Source organism: Myotis nattereri, assembly GCF_964212035.1.
Source record: "Myotis nattereri genome assembly, chromosome: 4".
In the NCBI taxonomy this organism is placed as follows: domain Eukaryota; kingdom Metazoa; phylum Chordata; class Mammalia; order Chiroptera; family Vespertilionidae; genus Myotis; species Myotis nattereri.
This window is the reverse complement of record NC_138079.1, coordinates 16,745,593-16,766,838: the sequence shown is the minus strand read 5'-3', so window position 1 is coordinate 16,766,838 and position 21,246 is coordinate 16,745,593. Positions and strand designations below refer to the sequence as shown.

Sequence of the window (21,246 nt, the reverse complement as noted above, 5' to 3'; positions counted from 1 at the left end):
TCTACACGCTCTATACGTCCTCACCACCCAGCGGGGGATGGGCGAGTGTGGAGTGCTCTGCACTCCAAACGATAACCTTGGGGAGCAGCTCTGCACGGCTCCAAACCAGTGGGCAACTCCTATCTCAATTCTTAGAGTGCATGTAGGCAGTGTTGTTCTCACACAGAATTAGAATGGGGAATAGGTGATGTCATACACGTTAGTCTCCCAACTCAAAACACCCTCGAAGCTCAGTTTTTTGGTTGGTAAAATGTTCATTATTGTGAATCCGTGGGAATAAGGAAAAGGGTGTCATGCCACTCTTTCTGGATGTCTTGGACTTTGGAGGGACTTGCCCATGAAGGGGATTTCCTGCCTCATGGGTCTGCACTTTTCCAGTGTAGAAGCTGGCGTTCCCTTTCCTGGACGCCCTCGGAGCAAGGGTGTAGGCATGTGACCCGGGCTCCACAGCCAGATGCACGGACGTCACACTTGGAATTGGAAGCCGGTCATGAAAGAAGCAGGCTTCGAGGAACCCATTCTGGTGAGGGTTGCGGTCTGCACGCCCATTTTCCAAGATGGCCATGATGAAGGCTCCTGAGTATCCAGCATTCTGCGAGCTGCCGGCTGTTCCCACTGCGATTTCTGGCGGAACCATTCTGTGCTGACATTTGGGCTGCGTTTTGACCTGTTCAACCAGAGGAAGCCCATCTTGGTTTGCCACCAGGAACCCTGGACACTGTGGGTCATTCTAAGCACCTCCGAGGGTGTGAAATAACCCCATAACCACCATGGGGACCCCTATCGGACCTCTGCTGGTTACCATGGAAAATCCTCCCTTCCTTCCTGAGCATCTCTCAAGAAAGGCTTGGCTCTGGAGACCTCTATGTTGGTCTGCCTTGGACAGAGTATTCCCCTCCACACACACACACACTTGAAATTTGGCACTTGTCTTGGGAAGTGGGGAGGAATGGAGTACTGATTCCAAAGTATCTATCTTCAGAGTTGGCATTGTTTTAAATTCCATCCCAGTCTTTCACATGCATTATATCAGCTCTAACAGTTTACAAAACAAAGATACTAATAAACCATGAAGGGAACCTAGCTTGCTCTCCCAAGGCCAACGTACACCATAGTCACCCTGGCTATAACTTTGTGCAGGGAATGCATGCAGTTAGGTCCATGTTGGCTCATTTGTAAAAGTTTCTGCAGAAATATGTAGGTAATACAGGCATTCTTTGTAAAAAAAATTTTTTAATGGCATCTAGATAATTGCTCTACTCTTTCTCTTTATTGTTTGCATGAGAAAACTACAGGAGGAAACAAAAAGGAAAAAGCAAAAGCATTTGAACCCTAAAAAGTAGATTGAGAGGAAACCTGTGATGTTCTAGAAAGTTCTAAACAGCCAAAGATTCAAGTGACAAATAAGCTCCTAACATTCAGTGCCATTGGGTCTCCATTAGATGTCAGGACACGTTTGATCTCCGTGTGTCTGTTTTTTAAGGATTATTTTCTGAGGCTTAGGAGGACATGGGTCCATTCCCCCCACCCTAGCAGTCTGAGGTGGGCCAGCCCTGGAAGCTCTGACATATTCCCCGAAGCTCTCCTAACGCATGCCACTTCCTCTGGTGTAAAGGAACCTTACATTTGGCGGAAGGGCACGTACAAGCCTAATTGGGAAATAGAAATCCAGGCTTAGTGGAACCTCATAGTCCTCCTGACATTCTTTCTAACCACTCCCCCTTCTCTGTCCTCAGATGGGCCATGATTTGTCTTACTTCCACCCCCTCTCAACGCCAGCCCCAGCACATCCTTTACCATCACTGACACATCACCCCCCAGGAGACTTTTTCGCCCACCACAGCCCCCCAAGCCTGTGACTCTCCATATCTGTCCTTTCCCTATCGTAATTGAGCCCATCACATTGCTTTGTAATTGCTTGTTGATTTATCTGTGTTCTTCACAGACTTAAACTTGGTGATGACAGGGACCCTTTTTGATCATTGCCCCCTTAGTGCCTGGCCTGTGGTTGGCGTCAGTAAGCTGTTATTAAGTGAATCAGTCATTTCACAAAACTGTTTAGTTAATAAACATCTAGGTGAGTCTGGAACTGTGCTCTCTATGAGCAATGGGTGATTCAAGAGAGGAAAATCATATCCCCGGCTCAGCCATTTGCAAGCTCCTGTGGCCTTGGGGAAGACACTTTGCCTGTCAGCCTCAGTCTCCTTATCTGTGAAATGGGATAAGAACACCACCTTCTTCAAGACTTTTTAAGGATTCTATGAAACAGTTAACATAAAGCTCTTCACATGTAGTAAATACTCCTGTGCTGCTGCATTATTACCTGTCACCAAGGGCTGAGCTGGCCAGTAGTAATGAGGCACCACAAATGAAAGAATAGGAAATCTAAAAAGTAGGTTTATTCATTCTTTCCTTATGTTGATATTCTGATGAAAGTCAGAGAAGGGAAAGATCATTGCAATTGGAGAGAACCACATGAAAAATCTCTTTATCTCTTGAGCATTTGTTAAAGCAAACACTTAAGTAGGACAGTCTAAATTCCAGCACTGCTCTCAGAATTTTGCATGTTAACATTCTCATGCAATTTTATATACTTAATTCAGTCCAGTTGACTTTACAACATGTACAAGTGCATTGTCTTCACAACTGTATGAAGTACTATTGTTAACCCATTTTACAGTTGAGGAAATAAGCACAGAGAGGCTAAGTAACTTGCCTGAGATCACACAGCTAGTAGGTAGGTAGAGCCAGCATCAGAATCCAGGCAGGCTTGCTCCAGGAGTCACTTGGCAGAATTGCCCCTCGGATCACATGCGCTGTGCCCAATGCAGTGAGGGGCCTGGATGCTGGAGACTCTGTCCTTCAGTGGTTCACTGCTCAGGCCAGGAGTTGCAGTCCTATTGAGAAATAAACAAAATTTGGCACACACAGTTGAGGACGAGAGCCAGGTGGGTTTCCTGGAAACAGTCTGTAAGGTAGAGATCAGCATACAGCCCGTTTACTAGGGTCTGCACCTGAGAAGGGAGGAAGAGGAGGGGCGGGCAGAGGGGAAATGGAGCTCTCCTGCGGCCTGGCCTTCTGGGCCAGAGAGAACCGGATCAAATGATGGAGAGAGGACAGGGCACAGCTCTCTGGATGCAGGTCAAGCTATGTTAGGCTTCACTTGGACTTCACACTGATTAGAACAGAGAGGTTGAAGACGAACCTGAGCATGATGCAAGATAAATGCAAATAGTGTCGTGAGGCTAGTGTCTGTGCACCTGAAGGACTCTCAAGGTTAAAGTCAGTTTCTGCCCTGTTCCACGTCCAGGTGAACTGAACAAAATGCACAGCAATACAATGAGAAGCGTGAAAAGAAATGAGCTAACGTAGCTGAACTAGCTGTGCATTACTTATCAAGACGTCTGATTTACTCTGAGGTTTACAGCTTGCTGTTGGACGATGCCCCCAAATGACCCTGTGGCTGCCTTCAAGGGGATGGTGAGAATATTCGATCAGATGTTGGTGCATTGAAAGGAGTGTTTCTGATTTATTCAATTACCACATTAACAGCAAGTGCTGCTGGTTTGATTTGCACCTGATCTGATAAGAAGCTAATTATACGACAGGGTGACCCACGTGGCAGGACGATTTCAGTCATAGCAACACAATATTTATCTGGGCAGCAAACAGTCAAGCTGCTAATTCAAGATGCAACCTTTTCCAGAGGCTTAGCCAATGCAGTAAAAAACATCCTTTCTCCATCCCACATACAGACAGACACGCTCCAGTTCTAAGGAACACCACCACAGGTTACTGTCAACTTCCAGGTTAGAATTTATTTCCCGATGAAATATGAAATAATATAGTTAGTATTTATATTAAATAATCTCCACTAAAAAGTAGGATCAATTGCAGGATACCAAAACACAGTATAACAGACTTTGTTTGCATTTGTAGAATTTTAAAAGTTAGAATTCCAGACTTTATCTTTTTGTTGTTGTAGATTTTATCTGATTACAAAAGGAATATGTATGTGGGGAAAATTTCAAAAATATTTAAAGCACACAAAAGAAAGGGCTAGTCACTATTACTCATAGGGCTAGTCACTATTACTATTGGGGTACATAATTCCTTCCAGATGTTTTTCTCTAATCAGTTACAGATGGACACATACTCTAATTTGTGCTGGATATGTATATATTATACAGCAGTTGGCCAATTATGGCTCAAACTCATTTGTTTACGTTTTGTCTACATTACAACCGTGGAGTTGAGTAGTTCTGACAGATATTGACTTTGTGGCTGTTTACAGAAAAGGTTTCAACCTGTTTAATATGTAAAGCATCCCATCAAAAATGGGCTTTTAGGAACTTTATGGTATTCAGATGAGTGGATTGAAGTCATATTTGATTTCACCACGTCCCTAATCCACACATTTAGTCCATCAGTGAAACTGCTTGGCTCCATCACCATAAGGTATCCTAGACCCCCGCTCTATCATCACCTTGGACCTGCGTGGGATCTCACCCCCAACTGGCCCTCAGGCCTTCTCTTGATCCTGAAGAGCTAGCTGGCTTCCAAACACCAGCCAGAGATATTCCGAAGACTTCCTGTTCTGCATGGAGTGCAGTGTGTGCCTGGCAAGAGCGGACCACAAGTGGAGGCAGTGGTCCTCCTCTCCAGCGTGATCTAGGAGAGGCCTGTGGCCATCCTGAGTCTACGGCTTCCTGCTTGTAATTCAGAGGGTACAATTTCCTACTCAAGCTATTGCAACTGCTGTCAAAAATCACTATTTGATAATTTAGTTATGTTGATATATATAAAATCTTATATACATGTTAGTTTAAAAATGCTGCTTTCCCTATTCTCTCTTCATGTCAGTTTTATTGAAACTGGGGCCACTCTTTGAGCCTAATACATTTTCCAGAACATGTCATCTTCATTCCTAAGTTGTGTTAGAGGACTTTATAAAAGTAGAGTCACTGGAAATTGTACCAACAACTATTTCAATCAAACTTTTTTTTTCTAGTTTTATTTATTTATTTTAATTAAATCTTTATTGTTCAGATTATTATATTTGTTCCTCTTTTTTCCCCCTAGAACTCCCCTCCTCCCAGTTCCTGCCCCACCATCCGCCCTCACTCCCCACCCACTGTCCTCATCCATAGGTGCACGATTTTTGTCCAGTCTCTTCCCGCATCTCCCACACCCCTTTCCCCCCCAAGAATAGTCAGTCCATTCCCTTTCTATGTCCCTGATTCTATTATGATCACCAGATTATTTATTCACTTGATTCTTAGATTCTCTTGTTGATAGATGCATGTTTGTTGTTCATAATTTGTATCTTTACCTTTTTCTTCTTCTTCCTCTTCTTAAAGCATTTCATATAATACTGGTTTGGTGGTGATGAACTCCTTTAGCTTTTCCTTATCTGTGAAGCTCTTTGTCTGACCTTCATTTCTGAATGATAGCTTTGCTGGATAAAGTAATCTTGGTTGTAGGTTCTTGGTATTCATCACTTTGAATATTTCTTGCCATTCCCTTCTGGCCTGCAAAGTTTCTGTTGAGAAATCAGCTGACAGTTGTATGGGTACTCCCTTGTAGGTAACTGAGTTTCTTTCTCTTGCTGCTCTTGAGTCTCTCTTTGTCTTCTGCTCTTGGCATTTTAATTATGATGTGTCTTGGTGTGGTCCTCTTTGGATTACTTTTGTTTGGGGTTCTCTGTGCTTCCTGGACTTGTAAATCTATTTCTTTCACCAGGTAGAGGAAGTTTTCTGTCATTATTTCTTCAAATAGGTTTTCAATATCTTGCTCTCTCTCATCTTCTGGCACCCCTATAATTCTGATGTTTGTACGCTTGAAGCTGTCCCAGAGGCTCCTTACACTATCTTCGTATTTTCGGATTCTTTTTTCATTTTGCTTTTCTGGTTGGGTGTTTTTAGCTTCTTCGCATTTCAAATCTTTGCCTTGATTCTTGCGGTCCTCTGGTCTGCTGTTGGGAGTCTGTATAATATTCGTTATTTCAGTCCGTGTATGTTTAATTTCTAGTTGGTTCTTTATCATAACATCGAGGGTCTCATTGGATTTGTTGAGGATCTCAGTAACTTTATCGGTGGCTTCTAGACAGTTCTTGAGAGACCTTAAAAGTGTGGTTCTGAACTGAATATCCTCCATTGACAGTTTTGTCCTTTTTCTTTGTCTCCGCATTTTTTATGCTTTCTTGGTGCACCCCCTAGTGGTCTTTGTGTGCAGTCCTCCCGTAGTTAAGCCTTGATTGTTGTAGTTAATACTAGGGGGATTTGACCTCCAGGCCAGCTGGCTGTGAGAATCAGCTGTGTCTGCAATGGGAAAACTTCTGTCCTCTAGGGAGGTGCTAATCTAGCCTTTGCCTGAGGCTATCTGGCAAATGGCTCTGCGCAGGGCTTGGGTGGGGCGGGTGGGTCGCTTGGGCTCGGGATCAACAGGGTGGGCCTGAGAGAGCAGTTATGGCGGCTCTCAGTTCCGTCCCTAGGGGCTCTGCCTCACAGAGTCCCAGCAACCGCCGCAAACCTCGGAGAGAAAGCTGCCTTCGAGTTCCAACTGAAGCCAGACAGTCCCGCTTCTCCCATTTGAGTCTGGGTCCCTAGAGACTTGCCCAGATCTGGAGCTCAGAATCTGAGACTCCCTCCCGATTGAAAGCACCAACTGCGCCCTCCGCCGCCAGCCCGCTCTGCGCGCACTCCGTACCTGAGTATTTCACTTCAGCACTGCGCCTCCTCTGAGTCTGGGTATGATATTCTCTTTCCTCCTAGTTGTAGAATTTCCACTCAGCCAGCCTTCCTGTGGTTCTGGATGATGTCCGTTCCATCTTTTAGGTGTATTTTGATTTGGTTGTTCAAGGCAGCAATCTCCGGCGTTAACCTATGCCGCCATCTTGGTTCCGCCTAGTTTTATTTTTTTTGTCCAGTTTTGTTAAGATATAATTAACATAAAAAGTGTAAAAGTTTCAGGTGTACAATATAATGATTTATATAAGTACTAGAGGCCCGGTGCACAAAATTCATGCACGGGAGCAGGGAGAGTCCCTCAACCAGGCCTGCACCCTCTCCAATCCGGGACCCCTCGAGGGATGTCCAACTGCCAGTTTAGGCCCGATCCCTGTGGGGCAATCTGGGACTGCTGGCTCCTAACCACTCACCTGCCTGCCGGCCTTATCACTCCTAACTGCTCTCCCCTACTGGTCTGATTGTCCCTAACTGCTCTCCCCTGCTGACCTGATCGCCCCTAACTGCCCTCCCCTGCTGGCCTGATCACCCCTAGCTGCTCTCCCCTGCTGGCCTGATCACTCCTAACTGCTCTCCCCTGCCGGCTTGATGGCCCCTAACCACCTCTGTCTTGGCCCCCACCACTGTGGCTTTGTCTGGAAGACATCTCGTCTAATTAGCATATTACCCTTTTATTAGTATAGATATGTTGGAAAATGGTTACCACAATAAGTCTAGTTAACATCCATCAATCTCACAGAGTTGAAATTTCAGGGGGCAACATTTTAAAATCTACTGTCTTAGCAAGTTTCAAATATTACAGGTCAGTATTGTTAACTGTAGGCACCATGCTCTACATTACATTTCCAGAACTTATTTGTCTTATAACTGGAAGTTTGTACCTTTTGACCACCTTCACCCAAGTCCTCACCTCCCATCCCCGTCTGTTGCTCAGTCTTCATAACATGACCACTCACTATATTACTGTTTGAAGAAATTTTGAAACGCTTATTTATAATAACACTGAGCCCCTTCAGTTATGAGCTTACCCCCCACAGATAATGAAATCGGTGATAAATGTCTTTATCTTCAATTACATTATTATTGTTATTAACATTGTTAATATATAATATTATAATAATATGCCACTTCTGCCAGGTAACCTCTGTGACATCTAAAAGCTTCCTAAACTAGCACTGACTGATGTCATTTCAGCCGTTCTTCCTCCCCCAGTGCTTCTCTATTCTAAAGGAAGAAATTAAATGCGCAGCCCTGGTATATCTCAGATTTGGTAACATCACAAACTGTGGCCACCTCCTCGGCCTGAGAGATAATTTTAAGTAAAACAAAGCCAAGCATGTTTTTAGAGACAGGTAATAAGTGGACAGTTATTACCCTGTGGACTCTGTGAGGCACTGCCAGGTCCCCCTTTGGGATGGAATCCTGCCTGACCAGTACACCTAGGAACCCAAGGTCTGCTCTTCCTCCGTCTCCCTGCTTTGCCTAAAGGGCTGCCACAAATATCTGGGGGCCGTGGACACACAGGGCCAAGAAAGGCACCATCTCGTCCACTGAAGCCTGTTTCTCAGGCTGAAGTCCCAGGAAGAGCCTTACTCTGCCTTTAGGGTTTGTAAGTCTATGTTATTGGGAAGCCCTTAAAAAGAGCTATTTCTCATTGTTGGTGAGACTCCCTGTTTATCTCCTCACCTGAAAACAGTTGCACTTTCATGGGGAGAAGGGGACCTCATCATCCTAGAAGACATGTGTAAGCACAGTGCCCCCCCCCCACCTCCTTGCACATCCATCCAGAGACGGGGTGGAAAACACGTTTCCTGGCCGAGGTCACAGCTCTGACACAGCGTGGCCCTTACTCTTCGCTTATATTTAGGACTGAGGTGACGTTTCCATTTTAAGCTGGATCAAGAGGAGTCTTAAATAGGTCATTGACCCCCACAGATTTTACTGTCTTATTAAAAAATATAAAGTCAAGTTTGAGATAAAAACTTGACATTGGTTGTAAATGAGCAGACTGAGAGCCGCCCCTGGCGGCGTGAATCCGCGGAGAGAACCCGTGATGAGGTGTGTGTATGGCATTGCCACGGTTTGATGCTAAAAGTGGGTACAGCTAAAGAGGCCAAGTCTCGTTTCCATTTTTAAACTGCGGACTTCCTCTAATACTCAAAATAGGAAAGAAACATGAAAGGCAAGGTGAATAGCACACGCGGAAAGGAAATCTGAACTTGGTTTCAATCCTGGAAATTTTATCAGAGTGAGGGAAAAGGTGGCAAGTTGCCAAGGCTTTCCGAAGAACACACTGGTGGTAGCTCACGTGTGCACACAGCTCACCTCCGAGGACACGGCTCTCAGCATCTGGCGCCCCACAGAGGCGGGAGCACCTGCAGCGGGTGCCCTGTCTTGTGTGTGTCCTTAGAGATGGGCGCACGTGTGTGGGTACAGCCTTTTGTTCCCCTGTGTCGGGCCACTTTCCTTCTGGGTTCACATGGTGTCGCCTGGTGGCTGGTGCTGACGGAGGGTGGAAAGGAAGTCAGATAGTCTTAGAGGCGACTGGGTGCATTGTAAACACCGAGCTCAGTGCATAGTTGGGCAAGTCTCATGGAGCAGTGTCAGCAGGGCCAAGAGGTGGCCTCTCCTGGTCTCGTAAGGGGTTAGAGGAGGAGCTTGTGGCTGGAACAATTTGAGCAACTGTATCAATAACATGAGCCCCTGATGTGATGTGATGTGATGTGATGTGATGTGATCAGAGGGGTCCTTCAGCTTGGAGGTTTTCTTCTCCCAAACCCATAACCTCAGTCTACATGTAAGAAACAAAACAAATTCAAACTGAGGAACATTTTTCAGAATACCTATGTCTACAAAATATTCCTCAAAACTGTCAAGGTCATAAAACCAAGAAAAGACTGAGCAAATCTTAGACCACAGTAGACTAAGGGGATACGATGTCTGATTGCATCTGGTGCCCTGCATGGGGTCCTGGAAGAGAAGAAGGACCTTAGTGAAACACAAAGTTCAGAGTTTAGTTCAGACGAATGTACCAATGTTGGTTTTTAGTTTCCACAAACATACTGTGGAAGTGAGAGATGCTGACCCAGGGGGAGCTGGGTGAAGGGTACATGTGAGTTCCCTGTGCTTCCTCTGCAACTGTTCTAGAAAGCTAAAATTCTACCCAAACAAAAAGTCCATTAAAATAGAGCAAGTTTGTTATGCTTATAGGAGAGAGGTGCTGGAGGAAACCCCTCACGAGGAATGGTTGTGGAGACAGGAAACTGGGGATTAACCTCGTCAGAGTCTCACTGGGCCCAGGTTCTCTTCTGAGGCTCTTCAGGGTTCAGGTTTTGGATTTCTTCCTTTTTGCTGTTCATTGAAGGCGTTTTCCTCAGACCTGGTGGGAATGAAGTCACTTATGAGACACCTTCAAGTTGTATCATTTGGAACCCTGAGGTGGCCTGAAGGAGATACATGTTTCTGAGAGGCTAGATTTATTGACAGACAGACAGACAGACGGACAGACAGACAGACAGACGGACAGACAGAGTGGTTGAGGCAATAAGGAGACCTGCCCATGAAGTTGTTGGCGGGATCTGTCCTTCTACGAGAAGCAGTTATGAGGTCTCTTAAGTCAAGGCCGACTTCTTTCCCACTTACCAGGATTTGCAGATGCTCAGCTTTTCTTATAACAAAAGCTGCTAAAGGGGCTGCTTCCTCTTCAAAAATGCCTCCAGGCTGTAGGATATTGGGCCGGGGAGCATATTTCCTCAAATACCATTGCCGGGAGGAGACATTCTTTCAATGTCTGAAGGGATTTCTCATCCCCAACCAAGGCTGGGTCAGCAGGTGGAGCTCAGCCAGCCAAGACCACAATGGTGTCACTTGGTGCAAAGGAAAAGGGATAGAAGGAGGCTTTCTGGCCACCCAACCCATCACCTCAAAACTAATCTGGAAATAATGATTCCCTGTTGCAGGCCTAGTCAGGCGGAAAGTCTCCAGTGCAGTTTGGCTTCTCCACTGGGTAAACGTTAGCCAAGAAGCATCCTATCAGGTGCTATGTAGGAATGAAAAGTAATTTTTAACATTGATCTACAGAACATATGATAAGGAAGATCAACATATAACAGACGTATTACGTAATTCATAGTTAAACTGAAGGTTATTATTGCCCTCTATCTTTCATTGTATTTTTAAGCTCAAGAGATAAGATTTGTTTTGAGCTGTGTGCCACTCTTGTTCACTCAGTCCAGATTTTTACAGCCCACAAAGACCTCTGTTTCTAGGATTTGTGATCTTAGAAATTTTCCATTTCCTTATGCTTGCTAAAAGCAGTGAGGTCTGCCAGACTTCTTTTTCTCCTCTGGCTATGTGTTCTAAATTTCTTGGAACCAAAGACCTTTGCCCCTGAAATATACATAGAGCCTTTGAAGAGAGCTTTACATAAGCAAGCAAAACTATTCAGGAACAGGTGTGTGCTGTGGAGGTAAGCTTGAACCAATGGTAACGTTTGGCCCCCTAGGGAATTTGATTTCTACCAGTGTCTGTACTTCTGTTGGAGTTTTATAGAGTTTTTTGGATGGAGTAGGAGTTGGGGAAGGATGAGAAGAAGAGGAGATAAGGAAAGAAATTGGCTTGATACAGAAGCATATCAACTATGTTTTAAGAAGAGAAGGAATGAGTAAGTAGGCAGGAACAAAACCAATCTCAGGTGACTACAGCGCCTCAGAGAGGGGGATCACAAACAAGAGTTTGTAGGGACCGCGTTTAGTGCAATGAAATGGGTCTCAGTAAACACAGGATATAATAAAAAACAAGCCAGTGACGTAGGGTGATGACGCATGAGGTCGGAGCACCAGCCTCGTTTCATGTGGTCCTTCCTTAAGCAGTCGCTGAAGGGCGCTTTCCCTCTCCATGTTTTCCGAGGCTACTCCTATACTCACTTCATTCACTTCCTGCTCTTCCCCATCCGCTGTCACCCACCGTCCTGCTGATGAGTGGGCAGATGTGTTATTTGTGGAGTTTACATGCCCCCCCCCTTAGATTAAAAAAATTTTTAAAGGATCAAATGACCCTGTATGTACATGGTGTCAATGATGCATTTGGTAATGACGGGTAAACAACGTGCCACACCACTAAGATGGTCCCCTCTCCTTTCTACTTGGTGGAATCCTACTGAGACTTGTCCTACATTCGTGGCTTTCAAAGCGATAAAAGCTTCCCCACCCCAAATGCTATGTTATACCAGTAATCAAAAGAGTTACTCGGATCTGTAATTCTCTCAACAGCAGATCACCTCACTTTGCTGAGCCTGTTTCAGTGTCTGTGGCCCTCAGGGGCTCTCTGTCCTATTCTCCAGGATGCCCAGTGAACTTCAGGTCAGCAGTGATGAGGGAATCCTTGGCACCCCAACCCCTGCAGGGCTGAAGGCGGCCTTGATTCGAGGAAGCCACCCACTATGTCAGTCTATCTGTGCTATTCGTGTTTTCCCTTCTTGTCCTTTGATTTCAGTAATGAACACAAATATACCAAAGGGGAATTCATGGTTGAAGCAAGTAATTTTTTTTATATTAAATGTATTGGGGTGACATTGGTTAATAAGATTACATAGGTTTCAAGTGTACAAGTCTATGACACATGATCCGTATATTGCATTGTGTGCCCACCACCCAAAGTCAAATCATCTTCTGTCACCATATATTTGGCCCCCTTTACTCCTTACTCCCTTCTCCCCTTTTCCTCTGGTCACCACCATACTGTTGTCTGTGTGTATGAGATTTGGTTTGCTTGTTTTTCTTGTTGGAAGCCAGTAAGTACAAAATGCATGAAGGAGTGCTTAAAGGAAATGTTTTAGTCACTATTTCATGGTAGTAATGGGCAGTTCAGCTGTTGCCGCACCGATCAGTTAGCGGCCCTTTAAAATTGAGAGGCAGCTTTCAGGGACATACTCAGTCTGTAGTAACCAGCAGCTAAGTTCAGCAGCAGCTGGGCTCGGATAGTCAAGAAGTAGTAAACTAGACACTTAGGAGAACGAAAGGTAAAATTAATGGGAAAGAATGGTCAGATCTGAGAGTTAGAGAATTGGCACTTTTTGTTAAGATTAAATAAAAGTACAGCAGTATTCTCACTGATCATATTTTCAGTGCTTCACCTTTAAGTTCCTTAATCCTCACATTTCTAACAACACAGCCCATTGCTTTAGTGCTGAGAGGCTCCTGCCCAGCTTGCTCTTCAGAGCTCTGCTGATGGCTGTTTTCTTTCAAGGTCAGCGGTTTTTGAGTTGTGTGTGCAGGTATCTGCACCGACTTAACCTTCGACTTTGAGGTCCACAACTGTAGATCATGTATGAAATACTGAAGAAATGTCTTGAATTGTGACATGCGTGTACCACAAAACAGTTAACACTACCGAAGGAAAGCAGATGGTGTGATTTGTTTTGACTTTTCACTTCTTTAATGCACTAGAAGTCACTCTGAAACATAAAGGTGAAATACACATTAGCTATAGATGTATTGCTAGGATCCGCTATAACGTGACCATGGAATACAGGCATTTTTTAAAAAAGAAAGGTAGCCCTAATCGGTTTGGCTCAGTGGATAGAGCGTCCGCCTGTGGACTGAAGGGTCCCAGGTTCGATTCCGGTCAAGGGCATGTACCTTGGTTGTAGGCACATCCCCAGTAGGGGGTGTGCAGGAGGCAGCTAATCGGTGTTTCTCTCTCATCGATGTTTCTAACTCTCTATCCCTCTCCCTTCCTCTCTGTAAAAGTCAATAAAATATATTTTTTTAAAAAAAGAAAGGTATATTGTTTCTTAATAATTAGATCTTGCTTACTGCCTTACTTAATGTTACCAATTAGGAAAACAAAGTAGTTTCAAGTTTGTATGCAAAAAGCATTTAGGATATATTTCTAAAGGAATCTCAGTAATATTTCTTTAGCCTTTTGCCCTCCTTTAAATGAGGCTGGAGCTATACTTTCTATTTTTAAATTGAAGTATTTATTTTAATTGACATGTAACATTATATTAGTTTTGGGTGTATAACATAATGAGTCAATATTTGCATATATTATGAAATGACCACCACAAATCTAGTTACCATCTGCCACCACACGATTACAAATTTTTTTCTTGTGATGAGAACTTTTAAGATCTACTCTCAGCAACTTTCAAATATACAATACAACATTATTGACTATAGTCACCAGGCTGTCCATGACAGCTGCATGACTTATTTTGTAAAGGGAAATTTGTACCTTTTGACCACCTTGGTACAAACTTTTTCTCTTAGCCTTTTGGTAAAAGAATTGAAGTGATTTTTGTCCTGGTCTGAGAAGTGGCAGCAAATGAGGGTACCTAGTGATTGATGACTCCGAGGTGGTGAAGAGCCGAGCTGTGTCCCATGTCAGGCTGCTCCCTGATGGCAGAGGGGAGTCCTGTGGGAAAGACCATGTTGCCCAGAGGAGCACAGGGGCTTCTATTGGTGTGCAAACTTATTCTGTGTTGAGAAGTCTCAATGACTTAAGGAAAGATTTTCATGCAACACACTATCCCTCAAAACATAATTGTTTATGGGCATTTTTTTTCCCTAAGTGAGAGCTCTTTTGCTGAGTGGCAAAAGTGTTCTCAGAACAAACAAACCTCTCAGCTCTGGCACGTTCGGCCCATTTTGCTCTCCACCCTCCAGCTCCCTCCTGGGGGTTGGAGACCTGATAGCCCGGCTGAAGTTCCAAGCTCCCCGTGGCCATGCTGCCCGTCGGTGGGGTGCCTGGTCATGCCAGGAAAAAAAAAAGGAAAAAGAAAGGGTAGGCAGGCCTAGGTGAGGTCATCCCAACAAAGGTTAATAGTTGGGTGGTGACACCTCCTCACACGACTGGACAGAAAATGCGGGGCAGCTGGGCCGAGCTTGCTCCCAGCTGCCTGTCACGGTGCTGGGAGTAAGAGGTGACCTGTTTATTTTTAGAAGGGGACAGTCATAATAACTCAGCTCTTAGCTTCATTCACGGCAGGCAGGCGCGTTGGAAGTTTGTAAACACCTACTTTCTGAGTAAGGGAGGAGTGCTTTTTTTTTCCGAAAAGGAAAGAACTTGACTGCTGGGATTTTCCCTCCTGTGGTCGGGTTAGAGTGGAGAAGAAACCTTGGGCACGGACGTGCTGCAGCCTTCTCCCCTCTCTTAGCGTTTTTAAAGGGCAGACATGCCTGAAGGTGAGGACTTGGGACCAGACAAAAGGTAATTACATGATATATTTACTTCTTCTTGAGTCTATTTCATTTGCTAGTTCTCTTTGAAAAAAATATTATGACTACTTTTAAATGAAAATACAAAAGAATTAGAATGCAATCCCTTAACTCCAGGAAACTGAATTTTCTTTGGCAGGAAAGAGACATAAAATTAACTTAATGTACCCTTAGAAACATATGTAAATAAGTGTTTTTCTTCAACGAGGAAGTGATGGTGTGAAATTTTTAAAAGTATTTCTTCCTACAATGTAAAGTCTATTTGAATTTTTTGATGTTTGATTTTTAACTGTAGATGATAGTTCTTGGAAATCTAAGCTAGTGAACATTTTGTAAAATATTTGCATTTTAAAGACTTGTTGAATGTTTTATAAAGGTTAAGTATTAAACCAATATACCAGTTTTGATATTACAACACTTAAAAACAAACAAAGAAACCACAGTTCTTATCTTTTAAAATGTGCTCAGTTGAAGCCCATATGCAGAACATTAATTGTATCAATGTTTTTATTAATATCTGGCTCTAAGGAGAGGGGAGAGAGATGGAACAGAAAACAGGCAATTATTCCTCTATCACCGGTGCCCATATCGAAGGTCTCAGTTCTAGCCCCATTGCTGTATTAACAACATTTGTATGAATCAGTTTCATTGGAATTCTAATTAGGGTCGTGGAAATTCAGATATGAAGAAATAGAAAGAAACCAAAGCAGTAACAAACTCACAAATACAGAGAACAAACTGATGGTGGCCAGATGGGAAGGGGGTGGAGGGGCTGGGTGAAAAAGGTTTAGGGATTGAGAAGTGCAAATTGGCAGTTACAAAATAGTCACAAGATGTAAAGTACAGCCTAGGGAATATAGTCAGTCAATAGTATTGTGGTGACTACATATGGTGCCAGGTGGGTGCTAGACTTGTCGGGATGACCACTTCCTAAGTTACGTAAATGTCTAACCATTGTGGCTGTGTACCTGAACTAATATAACATGGAATTGCAGTGGGAAAAATAAATACATTTAAAGCTGTTTAAAAAGGAAAAGGGGCTGTTGACAATTTTATTGTCAAAAAAGGTGGAAACTGGTAGCTCTGTATGAACAGGGGTGCCAGTATTTTTGTTGTTACTTTCTGTAAGGTAAGCCCTTTCCGGCCATGGTTATATGGTGTAGTATGTGTGTGTGTCGCTTGTGTATGTGTATTGTCTGTGCTGATTGTAATGAGTTGTAATTGTGTCCTTAAAAGCTACTTTTCTCTGTAGCTTTCTAGTTTTAATTTTCATCCAGATTTCTTCCCAGGACAACAAATGGGTACATTAAGTTGATATTTAATTGGATAATAAAACAACTTTCTATATAAAATGAGACCTTAAATCAAGTCCTTGAGGAGAGCATTTATAAAAGTGCCTAGATTTAGGACAGGGGCTAGCTAACTAGTTTAGAAAACATTTTCAGAGAAATGTAAATGTCGGCCTAGGTTTTGAGATGATGGGCTTGATCTACCTGTATTGTGTGTGTCACCTCACTCCCACTCCCACACCCCATGGCCGTCAGCATTTCTGAAGGCAGCACTTTCTCCTTTTCTCTTAGCATCTTGGCATTCCCACCAGCTCTCTGCATAGAAATTTGCACAGAATAGGCATTTTGAATAAATGCTTGTTGAATGAGGTTTTTCATAGACCACTACAACAAATACCTAGGGTGCCTGCTTATTTTAGACATTGAAGGGAGAGATTTGGCAGAAATGTAAGAAGGGTTGCCTTAATGAAATGGAACATCATCACAATTAAATAATAATTGATTGTAGATAATTACAAATATTTTGAACTAATAGTTTGTGATGTTTAACGACAAACATAGATTGTTTTAGAAGAATTTGTTTTACTGGTTACAGAGGACACACAGACAAGAGGGAAAAAAAATCTATCTAATAATTATTATTATTACCAAGGACTGATAATATATTTGCTAAAAATGGGAAACTCCCTCTCACTCCTTTGAAGTAATATACCCCCACTTCCCACTGTTTTATTTTGATGAGCTAACTCCCCGCTCTGAACAGTTCATGGTTTTCTATACAATAAGCTTTGCTTCGTATGTTTGTTTTCCCCCCATCTACGCAGAAAGCTAGAGAGGGTACCCTGGACAGGGTGAACGTTGGGAGCCAGGCTAGAAATAAAATGTTACTCTCGAGAGGGAGTTTTACTCTTGCTAAATTTGAGATGAAGTGCCACTGGAAGCCTCCTCGGATGCCACGGGTAACAGGGAAAGAACTGTCAGTGGCGGGTTGCTGACCACACTTGCTATTGGGGCCTGAGAGCTGCAGGCCACGGTGGAGTCTCGCACGCAGCTTCTTCGTGTTCCCTCCGTCCCGTTTTGGACTTTGGTGCCCTGATTGCTCTGTGACTGTCAGGGAGCGAACTCTGAATGTAGTGCTTTCAATCAGTGGAAACCAAATGACACGAAGCTTCACGCGTGTGCCGGGGGCACCCTGTGCCGGCCGCTCTGTGCCCTCACGGCCAGCCTTTCCCCTCAGCAAGTGTGTCCGAGAGCACGCCTGCTGGGACCTCCTCCTCCCTGTTAGCTTGTCCCCTGTGATAAACACTCTGGTAACAACCTCCCAAGGCTCTGTCCCAGTTTCAAGGTCAGGGGATGCAGCGAGAGGGTGTGAAAGAATGCCATTCTGTAGCAGACTAAGGCAGGCAGAAACCCAAGCAGGAAGCTGAAGAAGAAGGAAAAAAGTGGGGGCAGCCCCCAGGATCCAAAAATACGAGGAAAATTAGACCCTGGCCAGAGCCTGGCTCTATGTGGTCCATCAGATTTGGAGCTTCACCGTGGAGGCAGCGGTGCACACCCTCGATGTGGTTGGTTAGTACCTGGATGTGGTTGGTTAGTACCTGGATGTGGTTAGTACTTGGATGTGGTTGGTTAGTACCTGGATGTGGTTAATACCTGGATGTGGTTAGTACTTGGATGTGGTTGGTTAGTGCCTGGATGTGGTTAGTACTTGGATGTGGTTGGTTAGTGCCTGGATGTGGTTAGTACTTGGATGTGGTTGGTTAGTACCTGGATGTGGTTAATACCTGGATGTGGTTAGTACTTGGATGTGGTTGGTTAGTGCCTGGATGTGGTTAGTACCTGGATGTGCTTAGTAGCTGGGTGTGCTTAGTACCTGGATGTGGTTAGTACCTTGGTGTGGTTAGTACCTGGGTGTGCTTGGTAGCTGGATGTGGTTAGTACCTGGATGTGGTTAGTACCTGGATGTGGCTAATACCTGGATGTGGTTAGTTACCTGGGTGTGGTTAGTACCTGGATGTGCGTGGTAGCTGGGTGTGCTTAGTACCTGGATATGGTTAGTACCTGAGTGTGGTTAGTACCTGGGTGTGCTTGGTAGCTGGGTGTGCTTAGTACCTGGATGTGGTTAGTACCTGGATGTGGTTGGTTAGTGCCTGAATGTGGTTAGTACCTGGATGTCGTTAGTACCTGGGTGTGGTTAGCACCTGGGTGTGGTTAGTACCAGGATGTGGTTAGTAACTGGGTGGAAGGATGTGGACAGGTAAAACATTCCCTATTCCAGCTGCCAGCAAGGGAGATGGACCCCAGCTACCATGACTGAGTCCTGAACGTGTCTTATAGAAGCACTTCCAGGCGAGGTCATCATGTGCACACACTCGCTGAGTATGTGTTTATCAAGTGCAGCATCTAAGCCAGTGGCTACGCCAGGTGGTAGGGTGCGGGGTTCAGCCCCTGCTCTCAAGGAGCATACAGTCTGAATGGGGGAGACAGACACTTAACACGTTGAGAAGTAAGGGCTCAGATCTTTTCAGAGGGTACTGTGTGCGACTACCTGGCGTGTGTGTGGTATGAAAGAGTAGTTCAGAGGCCTCTCCGAGGAGGTGCCCTGGGCACTGGGATGTGAGGAGCTGGCCATGAGAGGATGTGAGAAGGGGGTGCTTTGGAAGAGGCCCCGGCGTGAGCTCAGACCCTGAGAGGGGGATAAATTGCTACCTGTAGGAACAGAAAGGCAGGCGTGGAGAGCAATGAGCAGGAAAAGGCCTGGCCGGGCCCATGGCATCTCATAGGCCAGAGTGGGAGGGTAGATGCCAGTCAAGGTGGTGAGACGTCATTCGAGGGTTTGCAGGAAGGGGTTGGGATGGGGGTGGGGCCACCTCAATCCTTCAGAGACATTATGAGGTAACATGCTTTTGTGAGTCGGACTGAGAACTTCAGCACCATTGATCACCTCTCATGGAAATGTGGAATCTGAGGTGTAAAAGTGCTAAGTTTGGGAACATAACTGAGTCCACAGTTGGAAATTAGGTGGATGTGCATTTCAGAAATCAGTACAAATTACCCATCAAGAAAACCTAAGCATTGAGGCTGATACCGTGGAAGTTCAAAGACAGCACTGTTTATTACAGAGCAGTGTGGGGTCACCCATTGGGTGACAGATAACTGGGTCCCCTGCGTGGCCTCCCAGGCCTTTCATAGGTGCTTGGAATCATGACAGAAAGAGAACCATTTTATACAGTGAGTCTGACCATTGGGTGATCTGGGGGGTGGGCTCTGAGTGTGTGACAGGCTCCACTGTCATTCTTTTTGGACAGGTTTCTCAGGTCCACAGTGAGGGAGGGCGACTTGAAGTCTTCTCACCATGGAACCAGGAAAGAGCACTGCTGGAGGCCCCTGTGGGGATCACAGAGAGCAGCTGGTCTTTAGATTGTTCAAAGTACCTGCTTATGCTCTACACAAATCTCATATTTAACCAATAAGTAGAATATCATCGAAAGGACAGTATGCGGTTTTAGCGATGAAGAAGCAAAATATTGGCTGTTACTGTAGGATTCTCTAAAGCATGGTTATTTGACTTGTCATATAACATAGCAAAAACCTAAAACCTCTATTGGAAAAGGCCACTGAGCTTCTAAAGCTGTAACTCCACAGTGGCGATCTCGTTTGCTCACAGATCTTTCTGCTCTGCTCTTGAGTGGCGAGGTTCCATCTGGGCTCTGGATATTCGAAGGGCCGTTTTATTTAAGAAAACCGAAGCCCTTTGAAGGTGCATGGCCTAGTTAGTATTTGAAAATGGCATTAGAAATTGCATTGGATTTTATTCTTGGAGGATTTAAAAGAAATTGATTTAAATATAGTTTTTAATCCAGATGTTTTAATAATTCAGGTTGGCCTGATGAGAGTCTTAATTTTACATTGTTGATGAAGTTTATCCTTTGATGATACTATTTCTTTAAAATATGAGATGAGGCTCTAGGAGAACCCTCACAAAGAAACCCAAGCAGCACGCCCCACCTCAAGCTTTAGGTGAGATGGGTTTCCATGAGCAAGCCTACTTCAGCTTTTGTATGTCTGAAAAAGTCCTTACGCTGCTGTTGGCTTTGAAGAAGGCACAGAGAGGCGAAGTTCACACAGCCATGGAGTGAAGGGCTTGCTCTTCGAAGGCAGGCAGCTGACTCCTGAGCCTGCGCAGCTAGACACATACATAGTCATATGGTGGTGACGCACGGGGTGGGTCTGAGGCTCAGATAGGGCAGTATGGTTGGCACAAGGGAGAAAGGAAAGAGTGGCTGGCGATGAGTGGAGAGGAATGGAGGAGCTCGAGGTTGGGCCTTCTTGGTGTGCTGGTCTCTGGGGGAGGGGAAGCCCTTATCTTAGCTTTTGTTGATTCCTCTTCAAGACCAGGAGGTCGCTGAAAGTGGAGCTGGGAAAGGTGCACAGAACTGGTTTGGAAAGCCTGTGGGGGTCAGCTCCAGCTCTCCAAGGACTGTGGCTCCAGCTCCAAAGACCGCACTTTGATAGAGTTAGCGTTTCCTTCCAGCATTGCTGCATCTTCTTCATCCACTCGTCCTGAGGGCATACCAGCCGTTCAGGAACGAATGCCTTCTTTTTCTTCCACCCTCCAGCACAGTCTTGGAAAATGTCTCTCAAGCATAGGAACTGTTTACCACTTTTGAAATCCTCTTTTGACCCAGCTGGGCTAATATTTGAAATTGATTAAGAATTCTAATCTGTCCTTGCTGCCGGAGGTTGTTTGTGTCTGATGTCTTAATCGCCAGCTAACAAGCAGCATGCTTCCCAAACCCTTGTGGCTCCCCAAGCCCCTGTTCAAGCTGATCTCTAGTTTATAAAGCAGGTGACTGATTTTTGTCATCCCTAAAATGTGATGGAGGCCTCTTTAGTTTCCAACACCAAATGAGCCCTATAGCTGCTGTGTGTTGGGCCATGGGGTGAGCTGTCCCCAGCCTGTCCCAGGGCTGCCAACAGAAGCTGTCCCTA

At 44.7% G+C, this 21,246-nt stretch overlaps 1 protein-coding gene across 2 annotated transcripts in view; it reads left to right on the top strand.

The window, feature by feature from the left end:
• RETREG1 (reticulophagy regulator 1) overlaps window positions 1-21,246 on the top strand; it is a gene marked incomplete at its 5' end in the record, with an annotated part of 97,806 nt that overhangs the window by 47,873 nt on the left and 28,687 nt on the right. Inside the window, one exon of one of the 2 annotated variants that reach the window (XM_081090547.1) lies at window positions 14,591-14,957. The exons of the other annotated variant lie outside the window; for it this stretch is intronic. Coding sequence (XP_080946673.1) covers window positions 14,923-14,957 — 35 coding nt within the window. Of the gene's footprint in view, window positions 1-14,590; window positions 14,958-21,246 lie in introns of those variants that run through there. 2 annotated transcript variants of the gene reach the window in all.